This window comes from Callorhinchus milii, unplaced genomic scaffold (genome assembly GCF_018977255.1).
Source record: "Callorhinchus milii isolate IMCB2004 unplaced genomic scaffold, IMCB_Cmil_1.0 Scaffold6, whole genome shotgun sequence".
NCBI classification, from domain to species: domain Eukaryota; kingdom Metazoa; phylum Chordata; class Chondrichthyes; order Chimaeriformes; family Callorhinchidae; genus Callorhinchus; species Callorhinchus milii.
Window position 1 is genome coordinate 2256721 of NW_024704747.1, and position 20212 is coordinate 2276932.

The 20212-nt window shown below is 51.6% G+C and overlaps 1 protein-coding gene across 1 annotated transcript in view; it reads right to left on the minus strand.

Annotated features, from left to right (window-relative positions):
• The window catches only part of LOC103191537 (contactin-associated protein-like 5), a 123314-nt gene that overhangs the window by 36102 nt on the left and 67000 nt on the right, over positions 1 to 20212 (minus strand). The window contains exons 11-13 of the mRNA XM_042336196.1: positions 15215 to 15321; positions 13368 to 13487; positions 11264 to 11464 (exon numbers count right to left, since the gene is read on the minus strand). Coding sequence (XP_042192130.1) covers positions 11264 to 11464; positions 13368 to 13487; positions 15215 to 15321 — 428 coding nt within the window. The remainder of the gene's footprint in view (positions 1 to 11263; positions 11465 to 13367; positions 13488 to 15214; positions 15322 to 20212) is intronic.

The following is a 20212-nucleotide window of genomic DNA, read 5'->3' on the forward strand; positions in this document are numbered from 1 at the left end:
GCGCTTTGCAAATGTAATTTGCTCTTGTTGTTGTTGTTGTTGTTGTTGCTGTTGTTGCTGTTGTTGTTGTCGCTGCTGTTGCTCTTGTTGTCCTTCCAGCCTGGCTCAGTTGGTCGCACTCTTGCCTCGGAGTCAGAAGGTTGTGGCCTCAAGCTCGACATCAGGGCTTGAAGTCATCAAGTCCAGGCTGACCTTCCAACCCAGTTTCGCGCCCCCCCCCCCCCACCCCCCAAACAAGACAGTCAATTCCCTTCGCAGGATATCCTGTGACGCGCTTCGAAGCGGTGATGAGGCGCTGTAGGATGGCGTTTCCGACAATGCGGAGCTTCCCCACCCAACTGAGAATTCCACACGTCCCACCTACACGAGAAAATCCCAGAGGTAGATTGTTGGGATGGAATACTCTCTCTCTCTCTCTCTCTCTCTCTCCCTAGAGGGACGGATCCTGTTTTCCTAATTGCTAAGGGTACGAGGCGCAGGTTGGCGAGAGCCAAGGCTTGTGTGGGGGTGGGGGGGGTGGGGGGAAGCCCAGAGCGTGTGTTGGACGCTGGAGTCTAAGCAGCTCAAACGACGTAGCTCAGCATTGATAGCACCGTCCGACCAGCTTTCCCGCCGCTAATCCAACTAGGACCACCCTACCCGTTTGAACCCACAATCTTCTGACCGGTTGGCGAGGGTGCTATCGGCAGAGCCAGGCTGACACCCCTTAACAGAAAGCCGACAGTGGGGTCAATTTCGAGACGGGTTCCTTTTTCCGGAGCCTACGGCGTTACCCACCGAGTCAGGGGGAACGGCACATCGCTGATATTAACAGCGATGAGGGGTTGAGTGGCCGGGGGGAATGAAAAAAATACACGCTATTTCCTTGCCGCCGGGCCTAATGATTCCGAGCGGAGAGAGAAAGAGAGAGAGAGAGAGAGAGGGGGCGCAGGGAGAGAGAGAGAGAGAAAAAAAAAAATCAATGTTGAAGGTTTTTATTCCCAAAGCAATTGCTTCGCCGGCAAATATGGCGAACAGGCTTGACATCGCAATCAGAGGAACATTCTGTCGAACACATTGTTTAGAGGGCCCGTTCCCTTCCGAGGACAGCCAAACCCTTTGAGGCTGATTCGTTCTGTATTTTCCAATAACGCTGCGAATCTCACAGCTAATGCAGCCGTGTGCGCTGAATCGGTGAACAGTTCAACAGTTTGCGGGGCAAGTTTTCCTCGAAACTTTTGCTCGCATTGGGAGGGGGCGGGCGGGTGGGGGCTATTTCTTTCGTTCCAAATATTCCTTACATTTTTGCTGCAGCGCCTTATCCATTTGGACTCCATCTTATTAATGTTTTACTTTTATCGGTATTAGTTATTGTGTTGACGGCACCTTATCTTTATCCACGAAATACGCAGTCAGTCCACTTTGCTATACGTTCTGCGAAAGCGCTTTGAGACGTCGCGCAGACGTAAAAAAGGCGTCGGGTCAAACGCAAGGATTATGATTATTATTTATTAGCTCAAAGCTCTAGCGTTGGCTCAGCGCCTTCAGGCGGGGCAGCATTTCGGAGCGCTAAACGGTTGCGGAGCCAGGGTGGGGTGGGGTGGGGTGGAGGCACGGGTGGAGGGGGAGGGGGAGGTGTGACCGTAAACACCGTCGAAGAGGAAGGTCTTCAGTAGTGATCCGAAATAGGGGAAGGAGGAGGCGAGGCGGAGGGATTGGGGGAGAGAGTTCCAAAGCTTTGGGGTGTGGTGGAGCGGAGGGGTTGAGGGACAAGCAGGAGCGGGTAGCGGGTAGCGGGCAGCGGGTAGTGGAGTGGGGGGGGGGGGTGGTGTGGGTGTTGGGGATGGAGGTCGGAGAGGTAGGGAGGTGCCGGGGCGTGAGGGGATTTGTGAGACGAGTGAGAGGATCTCGACATCGTTCCTTTCTGTGACGGGGAACTAGCGGAGCCTGGCGAGGACTGGTGAGGGTGGGGGGTGGTTTATCGGTTAGGGGGAAGTGGGGGGGGGGAGCTGGGGGGTGTTGGTTGTTGGTTGGGAAGCAGAAAGAAACTCTCTTCTCTTTTCGAACGAAAATGGTGTTCCCGGTGAAGTGAAGTCGAGTGACAGTGCGCGCTGAGTGTCTTGGAAGCCCGGCCCTATTTTTAAACGGGGATAGAAAGAAAGCTTTGGAGCGGGATGAATTATTCAGTCTCTCAGCGCGAGCGTCAGTAATTCCGGGCTGTCATGACATGCTTGACAAGCGAAAAAAAAAAATAAATATATATATGTATAATCCCACGAGCCGCGAAGAGTGGCACACAGCGAATGTAACGCACTTAGACAACACTGCGCTCACTGAGGGACACAGAGACACGAACGCGAGCGCGAAAGAGACATCAAAAAGAAGTTTGGGCGCCGCACTTCATCCACTTGGATGAAGTTCTGCCACGAAGACGACGACAACAACAACAACAAAAAAACCCAGCAGTAAATATCTCGTGTCGGAGCAAAGCTGCTCCCGTTCCAAGGTGTCGAAAGACAACCACGACAACTTGCATTTGCTTTCGCGTAATCTGGGAGTTGTGATCAGGAGGGGAGGAGGGGATGGAAGGGGTAGGGGGTAGGAGGGTGTCCGAAGGCGAGGTCGAAGAGGAGGGTCTTGAGACGGCCCTTGAAGGAGGCGAGGGAGGGAGTGAGGCGGAGGGACTGCGGGATGGAGTTCCAAAGGGTTTGCCCGGGTGCGAGTAGGAACCCGGTTGTAACTCGAAACACCCTTTAAAAAGCAATGGGGTCTCTCCACCCACGACTGTTTGCGGGGACGCTGCTGCGCGCAACCGGCTGTCTGCCGCAAACTACACGGTCACTCCACTCCACGTGACATCCCGCGAAGCGCTCTGAGACCTCTCGGGGACCACGACAGGACGCTGTATCGAATCCGTCGCTTCGTTAAACTAACGATGCATTATTATTAAGCATTTATTGTCGGAGCTTCTCTACGTCGCGGCTGTTCCCCGCTTGATGTCTGTCGCTTGAATTTCCTCCAAGTAAACAAGGCTGGGAAGCGGAAATAAGTGGCCTTTGCTTAACCCTGAACTGTTTTTGACTCCCCCGAGGATCAAGTTGTCTTTAATTCTCTGTCGGTTGCTGAGCGCTGATTAAAACTAGTCCCATGGGCAATTAATAATCCCTGCCTGTCATCCCGGGACCTCCAGCAATAGTGGGGCATAGTGCAACTGATGGGGAATTTCCTCGAGGGTATCTCCAAGGGGTAAACGGCAGGAAATTCCACCTTGGCTCCCCGAGACCGCACGGGCTAAGACGAAGGGGGGGGGCATGTGGGCAAAATTTCCTGATCCCTGTCGTGATTTTTCTGTTCATTTGTTTTCCTGCAGGAAACCAGTTTTAGGTTTCACGGTCTTAAATCATAATAATGACAATAATTAATAGCGATAATAATAACGATGATAGTGATGACGATCCTTTTGCTATCGTTTCACAAAGCGCTTCACAGGATTTTATAATATTAATCATAACAATCCTTGCATTCGATACAGCGCCTGAGTGCAACCATTGAGACGTCTCGAAGCGCTTCACAGAATATACCGCGGAGTGGAGCGACTGTGCATTTTGAGGGCGAAACGTCTTGACTACTCGACTTTAGCAAAGCGGCAGATCCCCTGACGTTCACGAGATTGGTTTGAATGAAGAAGACACTGGGACCTGTTTTAAAAAAAAGCTTGATGCTGAGAAATTGGGGTGGGGGGTGGGGGGGGGGGGGGTTTGTTGGGGGAGAGAAAGGGGACAAAATCTTCTAGACGGGTGAGATCAGATGGGCCGAAGGGTCGGTCGGTGTGTGACCGACTTGTTTCTGAAATCAGCGCGGGCACAGATTGCTAACTTGAAGAACACTTCAGCAAATGGTTTCACCCTTGGGGGCAAGTTTAATTTCACTTGCTTATCATTTCGCGAGCGTTAGCGGCCTGCGGGGCAGCCTGTCAAGCCCCGTTGACGCGATACCTCTGCCTGTACACTCTGACGCGACACCCATCGGTGAATTGGTCCCATCAGAGAGCCAGAGAGACTCTCTGTGGTCTGTGCGGGGTCCCGGATCAGCAGCAAGGCGGGGGAGAAGCTTCCAAACACTAAGGTGGAGACGATCAAGGAGTCCAACGGGACATGATCTAATAATAACGCATGGTATGTGATAATCCTCGCGTATGACACAGCGTCTCTTGTTATGACCCCTCGAAGCGATTCGCACAATATACTGTAAAGTGAGTGTTGAACCCGGGTTCGATTCCCGGGCGGGTCAGGTCAGGGCGAAACCTTAGGCAAGTCTCCGTGCTCCACCCGCACACGCCTCCGTTCACCCAGCAGTAACTAGAGACCCGGTTTTTGGTCGATTGGCGGATGGCTTCTGCGGGGGTAATAATCCCTTCAAAATAAGCGAATGCATAAATACAATAATTAAATAACAACCGGGTTCCTACTTACTGCTCGGCAAGCAGAGGTGTGTGGAGTAAGGAAACTTGCCGGGAATCGAACTTGGGTCGATTCTGGCCGGGAATCGAACTTGGGTCCTCTCGGTTGCGAGGCAAGGGCTCTAACCACTGCGCTACAAGACTCTTAGGTGAAGACTGGTTTAAAAGCAAGATCTTTTCAAGTCGAACATCATGAGCTCCTAAGCACTTTGCCCACCAAGGGCAGTAGATTTCCACGTGCTCCGTGATGTTTATCTGGGTCAGACACTCTTGGCTCTGACGTGACTTCACCAATTCCATTTAGCTGCTTCTCGCTCCCTTTCTCACTCCAGGAATAATTGGTGCAAATAACTGAGCAGTCTGGCAAGGTCTCAAGGCGACTTGGCGCTGAATATGATCCTGTAATGACTTCCAGACGGGTCATGCCTCATCCTGAATTTACAGCGATTTGCAAACAGTTTTTTTTGGGTAAATCATCTGCACCCAATAGCACTGGATTTGCAGTGACACACTTTACTTGTTAAATCAGAGACTGTGGGGTCACTTTCTACTGGACAAGCAGCGGTGAAAGCTGTCCAGACTGCGCTATCAATGGCAAGTGTGCGGTTTTAGCTGGTTATAGACTCCCAACAGTTACCCCCAACGCACACTCTAAGTTCTCCCTCTAACCCGTGGCTCTTGCCAACTTGCGCCTAATACTCTCCGGAATTAGGTAAGCAGGGTGCGTCCCTCCAGGGAGAGAGAGAGAGAGAGAGAGAGAGAGCGCATTCGATTCCAACAATAAGCTGATACAGCGCTGTATCAAATGCAAGGATTACTATTATTATTATTAGAGTAAATCCGTGAAGCAATTTGCGAAGTTTCGACAACGAGATGAGGCGGTATATCAAATGCAAGGATTAATAATAGTAATAATAATATACTTGCATTTGATATAGCGCCTTATCTGTGGTCCCGCCCGGTAATCGAACCTGCGTCCTCTCGCTTTGCGAGACGAGTGCTCTAACCACTACGCTACAGGACTCCAAAAGCTGCCATCGTTATCATTAATGTCAGCGAACGATGATGGCTTGAAAGCGGTCGCAGTGCGGGTTAGGTTGCGGGAGATACAGTGGGTTTGGCTGCCCGTATCTAACACTATTGTTACTGTGGGATTGGGGGGCGGGGGCGGGGGGTGGAAGGGGGTGGTGTTGGTGGGGGGGGGGGGGGGGTTAGGCGAGAGAGGGGAGAGGCGGGTGGGGGGGGGGGGGGGGGAGAGATGGGGGCTGAGGGTAATTGGTTATGCAACATCTTTGTGGAGCGTTATGTCAATGGTATCGCCTGAGGGGCTGTGGAATCGCTGAAAGATTTGCGACTTGACAAGTACAAAAATAGCTTTATGTTCATTTCACAGCATGTCAGGCACATCAGACCCGAGGGAAAGCAGAGCGAGCCTATAATTACAGGTTTCACCAATAAAAGCTTCTCTCCCTCAGGCAATACCTGCTTTGTGCGCGTGTGTGTGTGTATGTTCACTGAGCTCTCAAACAGAGGTAATTATGCGGAGCTTTAATTGCAGTCGAGCTCGCTTTTTCAAAGAATATATACAGATATATATATATATACCTTGGAAAATAAAACATATTGACGAGTCCGCGAATTTCATGTCAATTTTCTCATTTACCGCCGGGAAAAGGTATTAAGGCTCTCGTGACCCTTCGTTTGCTAATGTTCCATCCGAAGACGAGGGCGAGAGGACGAAACCTCAGGGAAGTTTCCCTAACTCCGCACGCCTCTCTTTATCGTGCAATAACAACAATAATAATCCTTGCCTTTGATCCGGCGCCCGATCACGTAAAACCCTGCAGGTGAAAGTTACAGTCTTTCAGAAGAATAATAATCCTAATGATAAAAATAATCATCCCTTACATTTTTGATCCATGTCGGGAGCACATCTCTGAGCGTTGCCTCACAAGATTTATTGTAAAGTTCGGTGACCGTGTGTTCTGCAGGCAAATGCCAAGACTCCTGCGATGCACGATTAGTTGCATGACATTTGTTGCAAGGATGCCGGGGGCGGGTGGAGGGGGTGGGGGGAGGTGGTTAGAAGGTTTAGCCGCGTGAAGAAACTCGAACAGTTTTGAATCTGTCAAGCAACAGACAATATAAAACCTTGTGCGCAATTGTCCGCCGTGTTTCGGCCACTGAAAAGCGCAGTGAATCCACTTTGCAGTGAATCCTGCCGAGCGCTTCGAGACGTCCCGACGGCGTGAAAAGGCGCTGCATCAAATGTAAGGAAAATAGTCATTGTCGCAATTGTTATTGGTCTACGGAGCCGGGAGTCGAGACGGAAACTGCATGGACGCAATGGGTCGAATCACCTTTGATGCTGTGAGTTTAAAGTCTAAGGTGACATTCCTTCCTCTGCAGATGCTTGTGGATGTGAGAGAGAGAGAGAGAGAGAGAGAGAGGAGAGCGAGGGGTAGATGTAACTTCGGATGAGATGTTTAACTGAGATCCCGGGCTTTAAAGATCCCAGGGCGCTATTCAAAAAAAGGCAGAGCCAAGAATCGCCCAGATGATGCTGTGGTCATTTAGTTGCCGGCTGTTGGGGGGACAACGTGCAAATGAACTCTCTTTACATTCCCCCAGTCACACTCTCCAGCAAGATTGCCAAACGTCGGCAGCTTCTCTGTTGATGAGCTATCTCCAAAAGAGATGAAACATTGGTAAGTTGAAGGGGACCTGAACTGACTTACACCTGTTTACGAGGCTGAATGCTGATTTTTAGTGCGTGACATGTTGTTAGCCGACGTCTTGGGGGAGTTCCACTTCTCACTACCTGACAATCAAGGACATCTGCTCCATCGCTCCTGACAACAACACATATGTTAGAGGAGAGAGACGGCGGGAAAATTGTGGTCAACCTGGGCCGTGTTGACTCAACCCTGCAAACCCTGTTTGCGGAGGGAACGTAAATTAACAAGGGACGGAGGGAAGAACGAGGAGGTAAAGGAACTGGGGGTGAAAGTCCTCGCAAATCCACGGCACCTCAATCCGAGTTTGACGGAGAGAGAGAGAGAGAGAGAGAGAGAAAAACACGTTAAAAGGGTGAAAGTGGCAATGTGGGATGTGCTAATCTTCACTGGTTAGTGGGGTAGAGGCTTTGCTTCGGGTGTGTCGGACATTGTTCAGACGTCTTAAAGCGCTTCGCAGAATACAGTGCAGAATCGACTTGTGTATTTTGTGGGCGAAACGCGGTAGCCAATTGCGCACAGCGGTGTCCCCACAATTATATCATTTTTAAAGGGATTATTACGCCCGGAAAGCGCTCTAACCACTGAGCTACAGGACCCCATTTTTTTTTGTGCGTTCGATTCTCGCGATTGTTGTTAAATAAATCCCACTTAGTGAGCCGCGACCAACAAGACCATCGGTTAAGGCTCACCCCCACCATCCCCCAAAACACCCCAACCCCCCCACCCCCACTCCTCCCCCTCACCCACCCCGCATCTGCGGAGTGGAGTGGACTACACGAGACGAACAATTGTTTTACGGGCACTCTGACTGCAATCAGTTTTGCTGAAAGTCCCCGTGTCTGACGCTTATTTACCGTTCCATCAAACCTCTAAGCGGCAACGGGTTTGGCTGGCTGTCGTTTTCACCTCTGAAATCGGGGGCTGGGTCGCAAGACATGGCGAGGGCAGTGTGGACTCGGGTCAAAGCGCCCACAGGGGTCCCGACAGAAAAGGCGGCCGTGAGGCGAGGGGCAAATTGCGACCCGATTGGCAATCTCGCGAGTCCAGTGAAACGGAACAAATTTGGATTGCCTCCACGCTGCGAGTCTCTGGGAGATTGGGGTTGAGGCAGAGGGCAGGGCAGGCAGGAGGGAGAGAGTAGCTTTTGACATCTAACCCCTGTCTTGAAGGCGTTATTGGGGCAAGATTAAAAGAAAGAAATGTCCCCAATGCTGATCCGAAACCAAAAGCCACAACTGAGATGCTGCGGGCGTTCTCGTGGGACGTCCTCGCGGGGTGAAAGGCGCTGCACAAATGGAATTTTGCATCGTGTTGTGTGTGGTATCGACTAATGATACAATAATAATAATAATCCTTGAGTTTGATACAGCGCCTCGTCAGGTCGTCGAGACGTCTCACTCAAAGCGCTTCACGGGACACACAGTAAGGCTGCGTGTTTTTGTGGGCGAAACGCGAAGGCCAATCGCGCCCAGCGGCGTCCCCAGTTTTCTTTAAAGTCACCGCAGCATTCGCCGGACGGGGACGTGAATCTCGGTCGACGGCCCGTGAAGCGCTGAGCGTCGGGAAGCGAGTCGGACTGGGAAACTCGTGGCCTTCTGCGCGCAGATGGTGCACAGGAGTTTATCTGCTTCTTCAGGAAGCCTGGGTCAACACCGGGCTGACCTGACAATAATCTTCCTCGCCATATGTTGCAATTCCGAATTGACGTCTGACAATTAACGGCGTAATAATTGGAGCATTTGGAAGGATCCCAGCTCCGAGAAACAGCTCGACACTCTCTATCGCTGACCTTATTTCTGAAGGATGGCGATGCTGTAAGATAATTAATGCCAATCTTCCATCTGTCTGTATTTATATGTTGGGAAGCGTCCTTGAGAACCAGGCTACAAGGGCACGTGTGGCGAGAGGGCCTTGTGGAATATTAAAACGGGAATTTACACAACGCCTCTGCCATCTTTCCCCAAATCGATGTTAAGTGTCAATCATGGTGCGTTCAGACCAAAGCTCTGAGCCATCAAACCTCTTGCAGCCTATTTCTCCTCCTGTAAGACATCGCTGATTAACACGGAGTCTGGCTGGATGATTAATGTTATTGAAGGAGAAAGTGGGGTGAGGGCAGGTGGGAGGGAGGGAGGGCGGATGGGAGGGAAGGAGGGAGGGAGGGAGAGTGGGAGGGAGGCATAATAATAATAATAATCCCTTGATTTGATATAGCGCCTCTCACGTCTTCGAGACGTCTCAAAGCGCTTCGCAGAATAGACTTGTAAAGTGAATTGGGTGCATATATAGTGAGCGAAATCCGGCAGCCAATTGCGCGCAGCAGTGTCCCCACTAATTTATTATTATTTTTTTGAAGAAATATATGATGGTGGCAAGGAGTGAGAGTGAGAGTGAGTTGGGGAGGGAGGAAATGCAAGAGAGAGGGATGGGGGGGCGAGACAGAGAGAGAGAGACGGGTAGAGAGGGCTTCAGTGCTGGTGCTTAACAGCTACCCGTGAAATTATTTTAGGGTGGTGGGGGGGGGGGGGTGGGAATAAAGTCTGGAGGGGGCGATTTTAAAATCATCCACACTTTACGCACAAAAAAACTGAGAGTCTGTGAAGGTGGTCAACCCCTGGAGAACTTTCCTAACGCATTGGGGTCCGAGGGTTGGATAAACATTGCGTCCTAATTCTAAATCAGTTGACACGCTTTGGGTGTAACAAGGCGTTGAAGGACTCAGAGATAATTATACTCAGTACACATCACTGGGCAGACATAATAACGATAATAATACTAATAATAATCCTTGCATTTGATGCAGCATTGGACCACATCTCAAAACGCTTCACAGGTTACAGGTACAGCCTAAAGCGCAGTGTTTTGCGGGCGAACTCGGCAGCCAATTTGCACACAGCGACGAAGCAGAGCGAAACTCCCTTCTCTGGAACCCCCCCCACCCGCCCGCCCGCCCGCCCGCCCACCGCGCTCTGGAACTCTCTCCCGCAAACCCTCCGCCTCACCCCCACACCCCCTCTCTTGCCTCCTTCAAGTCCCGGTCTGAAGACCTTCCTCTGTGATCGTGCCTTATCGCACCGTTGAGACCTTCTCAAAGCGCTTCACACAATACGCTGCCAATGAAGTGACTGTATATTTTGCGGGTGAAACGCGGCAAACCAATTGCGCGCCACATGTTTCTGGGTCAAGCGACTGCGGTGTTTGGGGGGGAAATCGAATGTAATTGGGACTGTATGGTTGATGAGAGGTCATTTGTTCTGAAGGTGAGGTTTCTGCATTTATATGCAGTTGAGTGAAATTCCGGTCGCCGGAGAGTAATAGAGCCATAGGGCGTTGGAATCAGCCTCGCTGCCCCCTTTCTTGTCAGCAGATAATCACCAGGAAACCCTCGCGTGCAGAGGCTGGCCTCGCTGGAGGTTCCACCAGCTAAATTATTGCAGGATTGAATTATTTTTCTGCTTTGCGACGAGCTTTTTTTTCCGGGAAGCAAGATTAATGACTTTGAGGAGGGACGGGAGTTTTTTTTTTCTTTGCGTGTTGCCAGGGAAGACGGGATCACTTTGCGTCCCAACTCTCCGTCAAGCCAACTAAGCACTGATTAATCATAAATAGAGTCGCAAATAGACTCAGCGCTGATCGTTCAATCGATTCCCCACTGCCCCGACCTCGACCCTTGTTTCTATCGACGTATCTATCGGTTTCCAAATCCCTGAATGTCTAAGTGTCCTTTTATACGGTATCTATCCTCGCTTTATTAATGTAACTCCTTCTACCCTGGGAAGATGTCTCAAAGTGCTTTCGGAGGATTCACTGTGAAGTGTAGTGACTGCGTATTTTAATAGGTTGAAGAGGCCGCCAATACGAGCGCAGAGATGACCCCCACAAACAAAAAAAGGTGGTGGGGGCGGTGGGTGGAGGATGAGGTGGGGGGAAGATTTGCCGGCAAAGCTTGCTTCCCGAAGCTTTGGAATCCTACACCCAACCCCACCCCGGCTCCGCCACCATCAAGCCCTCCGAGACCCTGCCCCGCGTGGAGGGGGCTGTGTGAGCGCGAGTCATTTGCGTTCGTGGTCGACGTGTTTAGGCTCACCGGGCGTGTCGAAGAGACGCGATTTCTTACAGTGGAAGGCCACTTCCTGTTCGCAGTGTTCCATGCTGTCCATCATGGCTTGAAGCTGGTCCAGACTGGCTGTGTAGTTGAAGTCAACCAAACCACTCCTCTCCCCTCTGGAGCCTCGCACTCTGGTCAGCTCTGTGTTGTTGTGCTGGATTATAGTCCATGTCTTGTCCTCTGTCGTTCAGAGAGAGAGAGAGAGAGAGAACGAGCGAGAGAGAGTGAGAGAGAGATAGAGAGCGAAGTTAATGCGTTGACATTCAAAGGGTGTTGTCGGGATGGTCCTTGCTGGACAAGCGAGCAGCAAAGCTCAGACAACGCTCTCGATTTCAAGCTATCTTGTTTTAGCCAGTTAAATTCCAGCAGTTGGGAATCCCCCCACCCCTCCCCTCCCCCCCCACACCCTCCACCCACCCTTCCCACCCCCCCAATTTAACACTTGGGAGATCCAGGAGGACCTCGCAAAGCACGTCACGAGATTCACTGTAAAGTGTAGTGACCGTGTGGTTTTGAAGGCAAATTGCAGCAGCCAGCGTTCACGTAATCTACAAGCCAGAGCCCTAGCGGGGAGGGTGGTCCTAGCTGGCCAAGCTGCGGGAAAGCTTGCCAGTCAGTGCTCTCGATGGCGAGCTGTGTGGTTTTAAACTGATTAGACTCCAGCAGTTCCTCCAACGACTCAATCTGGGGTCTCCCCAACGCCTTTGCTCTTGCCAACGCGTGTCTAATAATCTCCAGAATTAGGTAAACAGGATGCATCCCTCCAAAGAAAGAGGGAGAGAGAGCGAGAGAGAGAGAGAGATGTGATAAGACGCTGTATCAAATGCAAGGATTATTATTATTGTTATTATTGATTACTGGGTTGGGCTGGGCTGGGTTGGGTTGGGCTGGGGTTGGGTTGGGTTGCGCTGGGGTTGGGCTGGGCTGGGCTGGGTTGGGTTGGGTTGGGTTGGGCTGGGCTGGGTTGGGGTTGGGTTGGGCTGGGCTGTGCTGGGCTGGGCTGGGTTGGGTTGGGTTGGGCTGCGTTGGGCTGGGTTGGGGTTGGGTTGGGCTGGGCTGGGCTGGGCTGGGCTGGGTTGGGTTGGGCTGGGTTGGGCTGGGTTGGGCTGAGTTGGGGTTGGGTTGGGCTGGGCTGGGCTGGGTTTGGTTGGGTTTGGTTGGGCTGGGTTGGGCTGAGTTGGGGTTGGGTTGGGCTGGGCTGGGCTGTGCTGTGCTGGGTTGGGTTGGGCTGGGTTGGGCGGGGCTGGGCTGGGTTGGGTTGCGCTGGTTTGGGTTGGGCTGGGTTGGGTTGGGTTGGGTTGGGGTTGGGTTGGGAGGGGTTGGGCTGGGCTGTGCTGGGTTGGCCTGTGCTGGGTTGGGTTGGGTTGGGCTGGGTTGGGCTGGGTTGGGCTGGGCTGGGTTGGGTTGGGCTGGGTTGGGTTGGGTTGGGCTGGGCTGTGCTGGGTTGGGTTGGGTTGGGATTGGGTTGGGTTGGGATTGGGTTGGGCTGTGCTGGGTTGGGTTGGGTTGGGTTGGGTTGGGTTGGGCTGGTTTGGGTTGGGTTGGGTTGGATTGGGCTGGGTTGGACTGGGCTAGGTTGGGTTGGGTTGGGCTGGGTTGGGATTGGGTTGGGCTGGGCTGTGCTGGGTTGGGCTGGGTTGGGATTGGGTTGGGCTGGGCTGTGCTGGGTTGGGTTGGGTTGGGCTGGGTTGGGCTGGGCTGGGTTGGGTTGGGTTGGGCTGGGTTGGGATTGGGTTGGGCTGGGCTGTGCTGGGTTGGGTTGGGTTGGGCGGGGGTTGGGCTGGGCTGGGTTGGGATTGGGTTGGGCTGGGCTGTGCTGGGTTGGGTTGGGATTGGGTTGGGCTGTGCTGGGTTGGGTTGGGTTGGGCTGGGTTGGGCGGGGCTGGGTTGGGCGGGGCTGGGTTGGGTTGGACTGGGTTGGGGTTGGGCGGGGCTGGGCTGGGCTGGGTTGGGCGGGGCTGGGCTGGGCTGGGCTGGGTTGGGTTGGGGTTGGGTTGGGCTGTCTTGGGGTTGGGTTGGGCTGGGTTGGGCGGGGCTGGGTTGGGCGGGGCTGGGTTGGGCGGGGCTGGGCTGGGTGGCTCACCTGTCATGTTGCAGTACACCAGGAAAGGTTTGGCAGCAGCACTGCCGTCTGGATCGATGGGGAAGACTCCGGATGTCCTGCCTTTGTGCTTCACGGCTTCACACGACTGCTCGTGCACTGCTGCAGTGTGGGGGAAGGGATCAAAAGGCAAAGCTTTACAACCAGCGGAGACCTGCAGCATAGGGGGCATAGCGACAACAACAACAACAACCACACAACAACAACACAACAACACCGCAACGAGAACAACAACACAACAACAAGAAGAACAAGAAGAACAAGAACAGCAAACAGAACAACAACACAACAACACAACAACACAGTGAGACCAACAAGAACACGACAACAACACAACAACACAACATCAACAACAAACAACAACAACGACAACAAGAACAAGAAAAAGAACAACAGAAAGAACAAGAACAGCAACACAACAACACAACAAGAACAACACAACAACAAGAACAAGAACACGAACAACAACACAAAGAACAACAACAAGAATCTCAAGAATAATCCTTACGTTTGATATAGCATTTGATCACGTCTTCCGAGACGACTCAAAGCGCTCAAAACCAGCCGCTAGACTTTAAAGCGGTTTGAGGCGTCCCGAAGACGTGATAAGGCGTCACACCAAGTGCAAGGATTATTGTTATTAATTATCATCGCAATGAGCGTAGCAAAAACACTTTGCATAAAAACTGCACGATCTTGCTGGAGAGAGAGAGAGATAGAGAGGAAGAGTAAGAGGAAGAGTAAGAGACAGAGGACAGATAGAGAAAGAGAAAGAGAAAGAGAGAGAGAAAAGGAAGGAAGGAAGGAAGGAAGGAAAGTTAATTGTGCTCTGAGAGTGAAACAAAATAGCCGTAAGGAATGAGTTAATAACAGTCCTCGTATTGGAATACGGCATCGGACGGTATCAGAACATCTCAAAGCCCTTCGTGGGGTCATTTGTGTCGGGCGTAAAGACTGTGTGTTTTGTTGGGCGAGTGCGGCACTTTCAGCCCCTTCGCCACCAAACTTTGGAACTCTCTCCCTCAATCCCTCCTCCCGCCTCACTGCCTCCTTCCCCTCTTTTGGATAACGACCGAAGACCTTCCTCCTCGACCGGGCTGACGGTCACCTCCTGCCTCCCCCCTCCCCCCTCCCCCCCACCCCACTGCGCCCCAGTTGTGGTTGATGCTGTTAGACCTGACTGGTTTTACCTACAGTTGCCTCCCAACTGCCCCGACCCCCCAATCCTCTCCGCTCTCCCGTGTCTGATGCCCGTGAAGTGTTGTGAGACATCGAAAGGCTGTGTCTAAACGAAAACTGAGATCATGCTCCAGAAGGGGGCGCTGTTAATAGTAATAATAATAATAATAATAACAATAACAATTTGTATTGAATATACTGTGAAGACAAATGACTATAGTCTGTGGGTGAAATGAGACAGGCAATTGCGCACAGCAGTGTCCCACGTTTATTGTCAATTCTTTTAAAGGATCAAGGGCGAAGATTTATATTATTATTGCTATATTATTATTATTATTATTGCTATTAGCGTTGTTATCAGTGTTGTTATTTTTATTATTATTTTTATTACTACTTTTATTATTCTTTTTATTATTACTGCTACTGCTGGTGTTATTGCCGTTGTTATTATTGAAACTTGTGCTGTGCCATCGGGCGATGACTTCGGCTCGGTTGCCGTTCAGGGTAAGGTGAACTATCCCGCGCGAACAGCTCCGGACTTCGATGGGGGGGGGCGGTCACCTCCCGAAGCTTCCCGTTAAAACAAGCAGAACCCGCTCAAGAAAAACTTCCCCGGTAGCGAGCGGCCGGGTTTGTTCCTTGTTACTCACATCTGTGGCAGGTCTCCCCGGTGTATCCTGTCCCCGTGCAGTCACAGTAAAAGCCGCTCCAGGTTTGCGAGCACTCCCCCCCGTGCTCGCAGTAGTTGGGCAAACACCTACCAAAAACAAGCCGGCGATCACACGTCTGTTAGGAAACGCGCACGGGCTTTAACGCAGGCGGTCAGGGCGCTCTCGCCTCGCCTCGCGAGCGGGAGGGAGGGACCCGGGTTCGATTCCCGGGCGGGTCGGGTCCGGTCAGGTCGGGGGCGAAACTTTAGGCAGGTTTCCTTACTCTACACACACACGCGCACGCACGCACACGCCTCTGGTTACCCAGCGGTAAGTAGGAACCCGGTTGTTAGTCGATTGGCTTTTCTGGGAGTAACAATCCCTTCCCCCCCCCCCCACCACCACACCCCCAAAAAAATGCAGTCACTCAATCCACTTCACAGGATATCCTGCGAAGCGCTTTAAGACGTCTCAACGGTACGATAAGACGCCAAATCGAATGCAACGATTGTCCTTACGATTATCACAATAAAGTGCTGCAGCGAACGCACGGATATACCTTTGCAACGTGACTTTGCTCGTGGACTAGACGGTCGGAGCTTAACCGTGGGAGAAACGGGGCTTCCTAAAACGGCGTGCGTAATTAATCGTTTCACGAAACGTCCGTTACATCAAGTTTTCCTTGCAATTGCGTCTGACAGATCTTTTGTAACTTGCTGGAGTTCCTTAATGAAGACAACGGCTTTTACGGGACCTGGTGTATTGAATCCAATGGACGCTGGTTTCCATTATATGTACATCCCCGCTTCATTACGTTTGCTTGTGAGCTTTCGGTAATTTATCCTGTTATTATATTTACTGAAGTAATAACAGCGGAACATAACAGCTCCTGAATAATTCATGTCGTGTTTGCTTCATTTACAAAGGAGGAGAAGATAATAACACTTAAGAGGAAGAGAGAGAGAGAAGGAGAGAGAGAGAGAGAGAGAGAGAGAGAGAGATGGAGAAGACGATGTTGACTTCAATGATAATATCCTTGCATTTGATATAGCGCCTTATTGAGACGTCTTAAAGCGCTTCACAGGATCTATTGTAAAGTGAATTGAGTGCGTAGCTTGTGGGCGAAACGCGGCAGCCAATCGCACACAGCAGTCATGGATTGAGTGACCAAATTATTATTTTTAAAGGGATTATTACTTGCGGAAAGCGATCCGCCAATCGACTAACAACCAGGTTCCTACTTGCTGTGAGGTAAACAGAGGCAAGTGCTCTAACCAATACGCTACAGGACTCCGAGGGAGGAAGAGAGAGAGAGAAGAGAGAGAAAGGAGAGCGATAGAGAGAAAGAAAGAGGGAGAAAACAACAGTTTTAAAATTAAAATAGCGCCCTGTCCGTCAGGAGGACATCTCAACTCGTTTCACGCTGGGGGAGAGAAAGGGAGAGAGAGAACGAGAGAGAAATGAGAGAGGAAGATAAGCGAGAGAGAGAGAGAGAGAGAGGAAAAAAAGAGTCAAAGACAGATAGAAAGAGGAGAGACTGAGCGAGAACAAGAGAGGTGGAGGGTGGGGGCAGAAAGAGAGAGCGAAAACAGAGGAAGGAGAGGAAATTGGAAAGTTACTCTGTGAATCTCCGAACATTTGCAATACATTCCTACGTCCACCAGATGTCATTAAGTCACACAAAGTCGCAGCTTACTGTATTTCCTTCCAAACGTTTTCATTGTATTGCTGGACTCCACGAGGATCTTCTCTCTATCTCTCTCTCTCTCTCTCTCTCTCTCTACCATTATTTGCTGACTAAAGGCAAAAGCTGTCCCCTCTCGCTCCGTGCGATCCTTCAAACTCTTTCCTTAATGAACGTTCAGTCGAAACCCGTACAGAGAGGTTTCGTGCTGCACTCTGCCTTTCGTGGAGATTCCCCCGAACGAATTGTGTCTTCTCCCTCTTTCCGATACCGTGGTTATACGGTCTGCGCAGAAGACTGGACTGCTTTCTGCTTAACACTGCCCTGTTTATCACTGCCTTGCTCCCTGCTTAACCCCGATCTGCTCCCTGCTTAGCACTGTCACCTTTTCCACTGAACGCAGCCTGCTCTGACACACGCTGGGCTTTGCTGAACACTGCCCTGCTCGCTGCCTATCAATCCGCTCGACAGTATATCCCGTGAAGCGCCTCGAGACGTCGCGACGACGTGCTAAGGCGCAGAATCCAATGCCATGATTATTATTATCAATGTTATTACTTTTGCTGCCCGCTTGGACGCTGAGCTGCGCCGATCCAGAAGCCGAGGACACGGCCTGCGATCGAAAGGGGAGGGGGAGGTGGGGTGGGTGGGTGGGTGGGTGGCGCGGGCGGTAAGCACGGAAGAAATCCGAGCGGACGATAATTCGGTGAGCGAGTGGGAAAATGTACGGCACAGGAGACAAACGGTGGAAGCAGAAAGGAACAGATGGGAGAGATTTCTGTTCGGAAACACTATCTCGGGGGAGACAGTGCATGGTTTTAGACACGACATGTGTGAGCGACTGGCAGGATGGTGGAAGGCAAACTGGATGGACCTTGGTCAACTGTCTGCCCAGCAAGTTCTTCTGTTGTGTTAACCCCGATCGGCCCTCCATGATAAACACTGCAAGCTCAGCAACCAAGCGCGCGCACACGCGATCCGTGACTGTTTGCGGGCCCCTGCGGTGGGCAATTGGTTTCGGGCGCAATTCGATTCACTTTACAGTGCGTCCCGCGAAGCGCTTTGAGACGTCTGAACGACGTGATAAGGCGCTGTATCAGATGCGAGGATTATTATTACTATTACCTGCCCTTCCGCACCCGCACCCCCTTTGTATCTGACTTGAAAGGTGCTTTATAACCGCTATACAAGTGTTATACTCTCTCTCGCTCTCTCTCTCTCCTTCTCTCACACTGACAACACCAACAACAACAACATCAGGATTCCATTTCGCGCCCGCAATGAACTCGGTTCTACCGACGCGGGGAAATTAACCCCGTGCTCGCAACATTTTCAGCCCCCATTCAAGTGCAAACACGTGGGGCAAGTCTCCCAAGTGCTTCACGCGGTTTACAGTGAAGTGTAGTGTCTGTGAATTCGTGCACAGCACCGCATGCGCACAGCAACGTCCCCCAAACAGCCACAAAGATTTCTCGGCTGTGAATTCCGGGAGTTTAGGTGTTCGGTTGCCATAGAGACAGCTTTCCTCCATAGACCCCGACAAATCTTAACAAAGCATTGCCTCCTCACACCCTCACTACCTCCTGAGGGACACAGCCCCCTCGATCCCAAAGCAATCGAGCATAATCGCGTGATATTCGTCCATTGACATACTGTCTACCGTCCAAAGCTCTCCCTAAACGCCCGCCTGATCCAGACAGCTCAGTCACGTCTTACGGAGCAGTTTACCTGTGACGACTCAGAGCTCCTCCTGTACTGCACAGGGGAGTCAGCCCGGCTCAATGGACCCACTACCTTCTGACCCTCGCTATCAACCGAGCCGGGCCGGCACCCCAAAGCCAGGCCTTATCTATAACAGAAAGGAAATGGTGCGACAATTTATTGGCTGCGCGTTCTGCCTTGCTCCCTCCCCTGCCTCCTTCAAGACCCTCCTCTTCGACCGAGCCTTTGGTCACCCTCAAACTCCTACCCTCCTTGCCCTCCACACCCCTCCAGCCCACCCCACCCCTCCCCTCCTCAATCCCGACCTCCCCCCCCTCACCCCCGGGTTTTCGGGATTCCAAATCCCTGACCGTCCAGGGTCTTAGGACTTCCTCCCGACGCGCCAGACCAGGAATAAAGTTGTCGTTGTTTGTTGTCGTTGGGTCGAAACCTTGCCCCCGCGAGTTCCGGGTCGCTAACCCACGCTGTACGAAGGCAAGTTGTTGTCCTTGTGGCGAACGCAATGGATCGAATATGTTTTTTTTGCGCTCACGCACGCGCACACCTCCTCATTTCATCTCGGCTTTTTCCAGCTAATTGGTTGAGATACAGTCAGGGCTCAATGAGCAAACATACCACCTGAACGATTTGGCATCTGTTCCGTTTATTAAACACGGGGTGGGGGGGGGGCGGCGGTAAATAGAAATGCGAATACCTACCCATCGCTAATGCAAAAAAAAAACGTCAACCCCACTAGGAAGTGGAACATCAAACAGTCAATCAGTCTCCGGGAACGATTGACTTGTTCGATATCGTTTGCTGCCTTCATCAGGTGGAAAACAAATCATTTTCACGGCCGATTTGCTGGAATTGGGTGTTAAGATGCGTTTAACTTACATTTTTCTTGTTACTCGGTTGGTCCTTTTTCCAGTTAGTCAGTCGGTTGGTTTGTTGTTCGATCGGTTCGTTAGAGTTAACGCTTCCGAAATGAGGGGGTGTTCGTCTCGGCTCAGTCGCTACCGCTATCGCCCGCTCGGTCAAGAAGGTTGTGGGTTTCAAGCCCCCCCCCACCCCTACCCGCACGTCAGCGCTTGGAATCACATCGTCTACGTCTAAGCCGACGTTCCAATGCAGCTCTGGGGTGAAGGGGGGGTGGGGGGGCGGAGTGTTGTATTGTCGGAGGTGACCTCCTTCGGATGAAGGAGGTCACCTCCGACAATTCGCCGATGATGACCCTCTAAGCACTCGCGAGATAAGCCTCCTCTCCACGTCGGAGAGAATTCACACTCCTCTCTCTCTCTCTCTCATCTCTCTCTCTCTCTCTCTCTCTCTCCGTCCCGAAAATAACAGCAATCCTCAACACCTGAGAAAGCTCTGGCTTCTCTCCCATTTTGGGATGTTGTGTTAACACGTAGAAACCTACCTCATTAGGTCAGGGTATTAAGGGATACGGGGCAAAGGCGGGTAATTGGACTCGAGGTACGGATCAGCCATAATCTTATAGCACGGCAGAACAGGCTCAAGGGGCTGAATGGCCTCCTCCTGTTTCTACATTATTTGCAATGGACCACACCAACACCACATTAGAACGCAGTAGTTTGGGTCATCAGATA